Raw genomic sequence first — 11,502 nt, forward strand, 5'->3', positions numbered from 1 at the left:
AAATCCATGGTACAGCCAAACCGACTCATGCGCAATGAAGTTTGTGACCCATAATACTAAAGAACCTCTAAGTCTTCTTCTAGCTACATAACCCCACAGCCATGAGCAGAGCTGAAAACCAAGTATGTTTTTGGTGGTGGTTATGAAACCACCACCAGCTCCATCCACTCCAAAATGCATAATGCTCTAGAGTTCATCCCAGTGTAAAATAAAATACTAAAACTGATAACGATATTGCTAACTATTCAGCGCTACTTCCCTACTCGCTTCACCTCATCTCCATCCTCCACCACAAAAGAGCCTGAATCCAATCACACCTTAGACAACAAATGTTAATACTACATGTGAAATTTCAAGGCCAGATCTTTACCTCATGTTAGCTCCGTGTTTTCTCATAAAACGGTCTCCAAACATCAAAATTTGTAGACCGATAAAATCTTTCTGTGCTGTGTCTGTGAGCAAATAGGTTGAACTGCGTATACTGAAGCAGACAATGGGTCCTAAGTACCCATTTAATTGAACGAGTAAACACTAACACATCAACATTGGAATGGAGAGAATACCTCTTATCATGTTTGGCAACCAGCAGGCAGTCAGTAAGTACTAAATTTCCTTCCCTGAAAAAGTCTGAGTCCTAGTTGCACAGACACTCAGTAAATCCAGAACTAGAACCTGGATCTTTGGACCTCAAGTCCACTGTCTTGTAATACTGACCAAAGTTTTACTTTCACTGGGAAAATGTAGGAGTCTCTAAAAAGTGTGTACAACAACCAGAATGAGCTTTAGTGGTATTTGGAGATGGATCAGGACAGGAAAACAGAAATAATGAAAGAGGAAAAATAGTGCTAACTTTCAGTTAAACATGGTAGATTGAACACCATTTTTTCTCTATTCCCTCCCAAATGTCCACAAAAATAACAATAAATAAATAAAGATGACAAGAGAACTGGAAAGGAGACCACAGCAGACAAAAGATGCCAATAAATTTTTGGAATATGGAAAACTAGTGGAAGAATTGTTACTGACTTAACAGAATTGTACTTGCAAAGAGACACAGTGATGAGAAGCAATACCATTTGGCCTGTAAAACTCTAGAAAGGCTTCAGACTTGGAGGCATCTGGTGCTGCAAAAAGCTGGGGGGTGACGCTTTGGCTACAACTCCAAATACCAGTTAAAACCTTACCTAAAGACAACTCTGTTGAAAAATAAAATTGAGGGGCATCTAGGTGGCCGCGTGACTCTTGATTTGGCTCGGGTCATGATCTCACAGTTTGTGAGATCAAGCCCTGCGTCAGGCTCTGCACTGATAGCATGGAGCCTGCTTGGGATTCCCTCTCCATCTCTCTCTCTCTCTCTCTCCCTCCCTCTCTGCCCCTGCCCCACTCATGTGTGTGCTCTCTTTCTCTCAAATTAAGTAAATAACTTAAAAAAAAAAAAAGAAAATTGAGAAAATCTTTTGCAAATATAAAAAAAGATAACAATAAAGACAAAAGATTTGAAAAGAAGGATGGTTGAAACAGGAGGTTTAATAACTAACAGGAGTTTCACAAAAAGCAAACACATAGGTACCAGCAAGGACATTATCAATGAAATATGAAGATTAATATTCCCCAAAGGGAAGGACATTGATCTATTCAAGTTCTGTGGAAAACCTGGCACAGTGAATTTAAATAGTCCACACTGAAGCACATCATCATGAAACTTTGGCTCAGTGACTAGCAAACTATGGCCCCTGTTCCAAATCTGGCCCACTGTCTGTTTTGGTAAATAGTTTATTGGAACACAAACAGGTTCATTCATTTATATATTATCTATTACTGCTTTCATGCAACAGTGGCAGAGTTGAGTAGTTATAACAGAGATTGTGTGCCTACAAGACCTAAAATATTTTCCTAAGAGAAATGAAAACATATCCACACAAAAACTTGCATGTGTATGTTCGTAGCAGCATTACTATAACAGCCAAAAGGTAAAAACAACCCACATGTCTGTCCACAGACAAATGGATAAACAAAATATGGTATATCTGTACAACAGAATTTTAAGCTAGAAATAAATGACATGCTGGGCACCTGGGTGGCTCATCAGGTAATCATCTAACTCTTGACTTCATCTCAGGTCATGATCTCAAGGTTCATGGAATTGAGCCTCACATTGGGCTCCATGCTGAGCACACTGAGCATGAAGCCTGCTTGAGATTCTCTTTCTCCCTCTCTCTCTGCCCCTCCCCTGCTCATTCTCTCTCTTTCTCAAAATAAATAAACTTTTAAAAAAAAGGAATGATATACTAATGTATACTACCAGTTGGATGAGCCTTGAAAACATGCTAAGTGAAAGAAGCCAATCCCAAATGTTTACATATTATATGACTTCATCCATATGGAAATACAGAGAGGCAAAATCTACAGAGAAAGAAAGTAGACTATTGGTTGTTTGGGGCTGAAGGTGGTAGGTGGAGAGTACAGGTACAAAGTTTCTTTTTGAATTGACAAGAATTTCTAAAATTGACTGGGGTGATGGTTGCACATCAGTGAATATAATAAAAAAATCCACTGAATTGTGTACTTTAAATGGACAAGATGTGGGATATGTGAATTATATCTCAATAAAGCTGTTTTTTGAAAAAGGAAATGTAATAGGAAAAAACAGAATTATAATAATCTACTTGGAACACTATAGCCATTCCCTATTAATAGCAACCATTAGTACTGGCCATTCCAATTTATTAATACTGACTCAATGTCATATTAATAAAATGTAAAATGTGATAAAAGATCATGAAAGAATGATGAAAGTAGAATATGAAAAAGAATTAAGAAATCATACCACAATGGGAATCTACTCGAATATGAAAAATCACATTAAAGGTATAAGAATTGTAGAGGTAACAATCATATGAAAAATCTCAAAGAACTCAAAATAGTTATCTAATATTAAGTTGGCAAAATCAAAGTAGATTTTAGAACACAGTCTATTACTAGGGATAGAGGTCATTTAATAATGAAAAAGAGGTCAATTCACCAAAAAGACATAACAATTCTAAGCATTTATGCACCCAATAATAGAGCTTCAAAATAAATAAAAGAAAATCTGATAGAACTTCAAGAAGAAATAGACAAATCCACAGTAGTAGAGACTGTAATATCCCTCTCTAAATAATACACTAAATATATAAAAATCAGTAGAGATACAGAATATACTCTCAACTAACTTGATCTAACTGACATTTATAGAGTGGTCCACACAACAACAGCTAGACTGATCAGGAAAATTTAGAAGACACATATCTATAGAAAGATTAATTCTTTATGAATATAGAGAACATTCACCAAGACAGACCATGTTCTGGGCCATAAAACAACTCTCAATAAACTTAAATAGATCCAGGTTATATCAAGTATGTTTGCTGACCAAATTGGGATTAGAAAACATGGACACAAAGATATTTGAAAAACCTGCAAATATTTAGAAACTAAACAACTCATTTCAAAATACCTATGAGTCAAAGAAGAAATCAAAGACAAATTAGAAAATATTCTGAACTGAAGAAAAATTAAAACACATTTATGGTATGCCAATAAAATATTACTGAGGAGGGGAGCCTGGGTGGGTCAGTTGGTTAAGTGACCAACTTCAGCTCAGGTCATGATCTCACAGTTTGTGAGTCTGAGCCCCACATCAGGCTCTGTGCTGACAGCTCAGAGCCTGGAGCCTGCTTCGGATTCTGTGTCTCCCTCTCTCTCTGCCCCTCTCCCACTCATCTCTGTCTCTCTCTTTCAAAAATAAAAAAAAACATAAAATTAAAAAAAAAACATTACTGAGGAAAAATTTAGGTCATTAAACACCTCTAGTTGAAAACATAAAAAGTCTATCAATAACCTGAGCATCCACCTTAAGAAACTAGAAAAATAAGACTAAATGAAATACAAAATAGAATAAAGAATATAATAAAGATGAGAGAGAAGAAAGGAATATAATAGAAAACAAGAACGTCCATAAAACCAAAAACTGGTTCTTTGAGAACATCTATATAATAAGCCACAAAGCAGATTGATCAGGAAAAAAAGAAAGAATAAACAAATCACCATTATCAGGACCAATACAGGTGATAAAACTCCATGTTCTAATAATATTTAAGAAAAAATAATATGGGAGCATTATGAACTACTTTATGGCAAAAAGCAACAACTTAGATGAAATGCATGAAAAAACACAAATTACCGAAGCTAACTCAAGACAAAATAGATTACCTGAAGAACCCTATATCTATTCAAGAAATTAAATTTGCAGTTAATCTTTAAACTAAGACAAGTCCAAGTCCAGATGGCTTCACTGGTGAATTCTACAAAACATTTAATGAAGAAATCAGACACAAACTCTTCCAGAAAATTAAAGAAGGAGGAATATTTCCCAACTTATTCTATAAGGCCAGCATTACACTAATACTAAAAACACATCACAAGACATCACAAGAAAACTACAGACCATTATCTTTCATGGACATAGATGCAAAAATTTGAATCAAAATTTCGTAAACTGAATCTAACAATATTTTTAAAAAGTATAATGTATTAGTCACCTAGTGAGTTTATCCCAGGAATGCAAGGTGGTTAACATTTTAAAAATCAGTGTAATTTATATTAACAAACAAGAAAGGAAAATTCATGTGCTAAATAGATGAAGAAAAAGCATTTGACAAAATCTATCATTGATTTCTAATAAAAACTCTCAACAAAAGAAGAATAAAAAGAACTTCCTTGGGGCACCTGGGTGGCTCAGTGGGTTAAGAGGCCGACTTTGGCTCAGGTCATGATCTCACAGTTCACAGATGTGAGCCCCGCGTCAGGCTCTGTGCTGACAGCTGGGAGCCTGGAGCCTGCTTCAGATTCTGTGTCTCCCTCTCTCTCTCTGCCCCTCCCATGCTCATGCTCTCTCTCTCTCTCAAAAATGAATAAACATTAAAAAAAAATTTTTTTTAAATACTTCCTCAATCTGATAAAGAGCATCTACAAAAAAACTTACACCTAACATCATGATTAATGGTAAAACACTGAATTATTTTTCCCCAAGATAAGGCAAAGGCAATCAGCATTTTAATCAGTGTTATTAAATAAGAAATTTAAAATATCCAGATAGGTAAGGAAGAACAGTCTTCATTTTCATGACATGATCATATGTGTAAAAAAAAAACCTGATGGGATATAACAAAATGCTACTGTAACAAGCCACTTTGCTAATGTTGCAGAATATGCAAAATTCAATTATTTTCATATTCTTACAAAGAATTATCACGTGCAATTTTTAAAAAACAGTGCCTCTTAAAAGAGCAACAAAAATGTGAACTATTTAGTATAATCTGATAAAAATATCCAAGACCTGTACACAGAAAACTACCAGATATTGCTGAGAGAAATTAAAGACCTCAATAGATAGAGAGGGATCATAAATTCAATATTGTTAACAGGCTAATTCTCTGAAAATAGATCGATAGCTTAGAACACCCCAAGTCAAATCCCTGGATGCATTTTTTAATTGGCAAATTGATTCTAAAATGCATATGGGGGTAGCCAAGGCAACACACTTGAGAATGAAGGACAAAGTTAGAAGAATCACACTTTCTGAGTTCAAGACCAACTGTAAAGCTACAGTACTAAGGGTAGTGTGGCACTGGCATAACAAGAAACATATAGTTCCCCGGAATAGAGTAGAGAATCCAGAAGATAGACCTAATCATGCATGGACAACTGATGTTCCACAGAACTGCAAAGACAATTCAGTGGAGAAAGGAAAGTCTTTTGAAAAAATCATGCTAGAACGATGACATATCCATAGGCAAAAGGAAAAAATGATCTTGTACCACATACAACAACTCAACGTGGAATACAGACCTAATGTAAAACGTAAAATCAAAGAACTTCCAGTAGAAAACCTCTGTGATACTGAGTTAGGCAAATATTTCTTTAAAACAAGAGCAAACACACAAATCTACCAATGAACAATGCAATAATTTCAGTTTCACCAAAATTAAAACTTCTGCCCTTCAAAAAACACTGCCAAGAAAATGAAAAGACAAACCATAGCTTGGGAAAAAATATTTGCAAATGATACATCTGACAAAGAACAATTCTCAAAATGCAGTAAGAAAACAACACATTAAGAAATGGGCAAAATGTTTGAACAGACATTTTGCCAAAGAAAATATTTGGATTTTAAATGAACCCATGAAAAAATACTCATCATCATTTTTCATTAGGGAACTGCAAATTAAAACCTGAGCTCCTACTATACCTACTAGCATGACTAAAATAAAAGACTGACCTAACCACATGTTGTCAAGGATGCAGAGAAACTGGAATTCATACATACTGCTAGTAAGAACATAAAATGGTACAACCGTCTGCAAAACTGACATTTTCTTAGAAATTTAAACATACCTACCAATGATTCAGCCATTCCATCTTTAGGTATTTACCTAGGACAGATGAAACCACACAGCCAAAAACTGGAAACATTGTCCAACTGTAGATGTAAGCTGATGGACAATGAAATGTGATATATGCATACAACATACTACTACTCTGGAACAAATTATTGATATGTGTTACAGCATGGATAATTTCAAAATAATTAGGCTGAGCGAAAAAAAAGCCAGATCAAAAAAAGTAAGGGAGAAGGGTACCTATTATAAGATTACATTTGCATAAAATTCCAGAAAATACAAATTAATCTATATTAACACAAAGCAGATCGCATTTTGCCTGGTGATGTTGGGTTCGAGGAAGGATGGCAGGGAGGGATTCCTAAGGTCATAAGGACACCGGGGTGATGGTGTCATGGGTGTATACATACGTCAAAACTTAAAATTGCATACTTTCTGTATGTGCAGTTTATTGAATGTCAGTTATAACTCAAAATAGTACAAAACAAACAAAAAAGCTGCTTTGGGGCCATGAGATCTGACATTAGGAGAAAGAGCAGAACAAGAATTTGCTACGTTTTCTTAAAACCCTTAGTCATTTTTTTAACGATGCAGAATCATCATGGTAAAAATGAAAATAAAAAATAAAACAAGAGCAAGAACATACAAGAGGATAACAAAAGAGAAAGTATTTTCTTTAAGGTCTTTAGTTGAAAAACAGGCACCTATAAAGGCACAAATTCTTTCCAGCCTTCCTGGAACTATTCATTACTAAATTCCTAACAAGGATGCAGTTTAGAATCCCATAGTAAATGAATATATTCCGTTTTAATATTCACATGACGCTATCACTGATAAACCACCAAAAGAACATGGATTGCCACTAAGCGACATTTGTAAGCAACAGTAATGGATTTATGCTGAGCAAGCCATAACCCTCTCCAACAACTTTGTTTATTTTTACAGTGGATTGCTACAGATGGGTGGTAGAAATCATTAAGTAGTTGATAACCCCTACGGGTGTCGACCATTAATTATCTACTTCCCTACCTGGGAGAAATTTAGGCAATGGGATGAATTTGGGTTCAGCTGATGAAATGAAATTGATATCAGTAAAATAATCTGTTTTACAAGAGCCCAGAGTGAGCTACCTTCCAAATGCACAGGAAAAGAAAAGAAACTTACAAGTTAGGAGAGTAATTCAGTCCGAACAGAAGCAAAGGGAAATAACCCCTGAAAGGAGAAATTCAGTGAGGAAAAAGGAGAAATGCTGCTGTTTCAAATAATCTGATTTGCATTCAGATTGTTCTTTAGACTTTTGGAAAATATGGCTCAGGTGTAATTCAGTTTAGGAAGCCAGAGCTCTTGAACACAGATCCTCCTTCTAGAGGGCTATAAGATACTCAAAGAGGTCTGATAACTCTGATAGTGATGGTTTCATGTACTGAGGGCTTTGATTTAATAACAGTTTAACAAATGTATACATTCCAAACAATATTCAAATCATTTGGCACTGGCTGTGGTTTATAGAATGACTTCTTGGTATTAAATAACCTCAAGTTTCTGGTCTTAATTCACTGATTAGATATAATGCCCTTGTGTTTAAGTGAGAAGCTTAAGGGATGTTGCAAGATGAACTGCTTCTGTCACCTAAGTTAACCCTAAAGCATATTCCATTCCACCAGGATACGGAATCCAGCTACCACTTTAAACTCTTTTCTCTCCCTTCTCTGACAAGTTTAGTCAGGCTTCTCACATGTGGAGAGCAGCCCTGCCGAATGGAACAAGAAAAACTCACTTGGAATTAAACAACAAACCACTTCCAACACAAAAGGCGCAAATCTGCTTTTATCATCTGTATCCAGAAGAAAGTAGGTTGAGAAGCAGAGCAAGGAAGAACAGGTACATAATGCCAGGAGAAATCAGTTTGTCCTGAATATCACCAGGCACTGAATGAAGAAGTAGAACACACACACATATGTGAGCCCCGCCCTCCCTCCCCCCCCCCACACACACAAATCCTACAGTGTGCATCTTAGCATCTTCATTACATCTTTGCTTGGTTCATATATTATCAGATACTTTACCAAAAGCTCAAGGAAAGGTAGAATTCCTGCCCCTGCCATTATTTAGAAATAAGACAGAAGGCATTCTGTCTTGATTTGGCTTACGTGTCAACCTGCCTGGTGTTGCTGAAGCTGGTAGTACCTTGGGGAACATAGACCAACACCCTCATTTTGCAGATGAGGAAATGACACAGGGAAGCAGCCAGGATTGGATGTTATAAGTTAAGACTCTCTCCGTAGGCTGTCTTGTAGGCCCTTGACTGTTCTTTACTCCTTTGAATTTCCTTTCGACGTCCTGATTCTTTAAGAACAGGTCACTGGAAGGCAGGTCATTTTTACACAGGAGTTTTCAACCCAGCTGCACCATGGTATCACCTGGGAGCTTTATAAATTCTGATGCTGGGGCTTCACACCTCCTGCCCCAAAGGATTCTGATGCAATCCAGCTGGGGTGTGGCCCTAGCACCAGGAGTTTCAAGAGCTCCCTTGGGCAATCCTGACGTGCAGCCACCTCTGAGAAGCTTTGCCATGAAGCAAAGCATACTGGGAATGAAACTTGCTAATAATTAAGACGATCTTTTGCAATAGTTTTTCATCCGCCAATCTGAGCAGGTGTTTCTTGTTGAAAACTTCTACCTCTTATTAGAGTGTACCCTGCTCCTCAGGTTCTAGCCGGCTCTGGGCCCTTCCTCACCACCGTTCTGGGGCCTTGCTCAGCCTCTAAAAGCGCACCGCTGCACGCAAAATGACCACAAAAATAGAGACCTGAAAACAAGTTTCAAAACGTTAAGTAAAAGCGAGGGAAGGAAATCCCCCGATTTGGACAAGTCTTCCATAAGCAAAACAGAGGAAAGGGAGGCTATCTGGCGATAATTCCGGCCAAGAGTATTTGGGCATTTTCCCAGAATTACCCAAGTAATCCCGTGAAAAGCGAATCTATGTAGGCTACATTATGCACAAACTGCCTAAACCGTGAGTTTTAATCAAAAGTTACCTGACTCTGGAAAGCGTTAAAGGCAAAGACACCACAAGCATCATAGATTCGACTAGCCCCTGGCCCCTTCCCTAAGCATCTCCCTCCAGGGTCTTGCAGTAAGAAACCACAACCAAGCAGACAGTGAATTCAACACTCCCCCAGGGCTCTTCTGCTCTGCCTCGGGACCTGAGACGCCCACTCAGGAGAACGCCCCATTTCCTGCACCCTTCCAGCTCAAGAAAAAAAAAACCCTAGGAGCATTCTGAGGGGGCGTGGTGAGGACGAGTCCCAGTGCGCCGTCCAGAACCACCTTTTCTCCACCGCAAAGGTTCCGGGAGCCCCCCGGTCCTGTATCTGCACACCTTACAACGCCCCGCCCCCGACACTCGGACGCAGGTGGCCCCAGGACAAGGATGTCAGAACTTCCCTGGGTCCCGGAAAGGACGGAAGTGAGGAGGAGTGTCCCAACCCGCGAGCCTTCCCCTCGCCGCCGGAGCCGCCGCCAGGAAGAAAGGTCTCCGCCGAGGACAGCCCGGAAGAGGTGCGGGGTCGCGGACTCCCTGAAAGTGGGCCGCACCCGGGCTCTGGCGCCGTCTCCTCCCCGCGACTCTCCCCAGCTGGAGGCCCGTCCCTGGCGCGGGCGGGACGCCGGGACCGGCCCCAGGAGGGTAGGCTGAGGCTCAGCGCAGAATTTGACCCCGGCAGCCCTGAGCTCGCCACGCGGGGCCGCCTTAGCCCCAACCCCGTGCCACCTGTCCTCGCTGGGGTGGCAGCGCAGCCCCAGGACAGGCCCCAGGCTGAAGCGCTCCCCACTCTCGCCGACTAGAAGTCCTAGGAGGGGGGAAGCGACTCCAGACGCGCAGACCGCCTCACCTGTCCGGCGACGTAGAGCAGGCACCAGGTGCCGCCAAAGATGCGAACCAGGAGCCTCGTGCGCCAGGGCGCAGCCAGCCTTGCCATGGTCCCCGAGCGGGGAGGGAGGGGGTTCCGGGCGAGACCCCTCCCTAGAAGCGGTAGCCGCCTCCCGCGCTGGCTGCAGGGCTCGGCCGCGGCCGCAGCAGCCGGCGGGCGGACTGAAGCGTGCGCCTGCGGGGCAGGGCTGCGCCGGGCTCTGCCGCGCGTCCTCTGAGCCGCCCTGCGGCTGCGGAGCCGGGCTGCTTTGAATGGGAGCGCGTGCGCTGGGGGTGGGGGCGTTATTTGTGAATGTGCTGCTTGTCTTGGCTCGGGATGGTTCGCGCTCCAACTCCCCCCCCCCCCCAGCACCCCCTCCGGCTCCTGCTCCTCCCCTCCTGTGTCAGCCCAGCAAAGGCGGGGAGCGCAGACACCCAGCCGCCCCGGCAGCGACTGCGGTGCGCCTTTCGGGAAACCGGAGCAGGGCTAAGCGCTGGCTTCTATTTATTTATTCTTTTTTAAAGGGAGGGTCTCGCACTGCACACCTTGGACGCGTTTGGAATTCGACCCTGCCTGCCCTGGGAGAATTCGGGATGAGAAGGAAAGGCTCTCCCTGGACGCTGTCGCTTTCCCCGGAACGAGTCCTCAGGGCCGTTCCCTGCGCTCTTTCCCTGGGACTTGGCGCGCCGCAGCCGCTCTGGGAACCTCGCAAGGCCCTCCAGGGACCCGGGAAGAGGGGCGGTGATTAAGGAACTCTACCCCACACAGTGCGCAGATCTGAACGTAACGGTTTGTTGTCCGCGGAGACCCATCCTTTGGGTACGAAGAGATTATCCCAAGGAGTTACTGTTTTGCAACCTGAGACTGGGGAAAGAGGACTTTGCTCGAGAGCGGCGGGGATCCACGACAGCTGGGTTGGGACGCAGTCTACCAAGAGCCAGCGTTACCCATAAGGAGCCCAAGAAAATGGGTTCCGTGAATCTGACTTCACTTGTCTTCTTGTGTCAGTGGTTTTCTGAGGCAAGCCAGAGCTCTCCCTTGTCCAGTGTGGGCCGTGTTCTTATGAATTAGCTTGAGGCTGTCAGGCTTTCTCTGTAACAGAAAACAAACTTTGTGCCCCCTTGGAGTTCTTTGCCATTGGGACCCAGGTT

General features: G+C 41.6%; 1 protein-coding gene across 2 annotated transcripts in view; it reads right to left on the reverse strand.

Moving 5' to 3' along the window:
• Nucleotides 1–10,673, reverse strand: part of ADAMTSL1 (ADAMTS like 1) — an 888,150-nt gene extending 877,477 nt beyond the window's left edge. For both annotated transcript variants that reach the window (XM_047830980.1, XM_047830979.1), the window contains exon 1: nt 10,334–10,673. In XM_047830980.1, coding sequence (XP_047686936.1) covers nt 10,334–10,420 — 87 coding nt within the window. In that variant the 5' untranslated portion in view covers nt 10,421–10,673. The remainder of the gene's footprint in view (nt 1–10,333) is intronic.
• Between the last annotated feature and the right edge of the window lie 829 nt (nt 10,674–11,502).

The sequence above is a fragment of the Prionailurus viverrinus genome, chromosome D4, assembly GCF_022837055.1.
Source record: "Prionailurus viverrinus isolate Anna chromosome D4, UM_Priviv_1.0, whole genome shotgun sequence".
NCBI classification, from domain to species: Eukaryota; Metazoa; Chordata; class Mammalia; order Carnivora; family Felidae; genus Prionailurus; species Prionailurus viverrinus.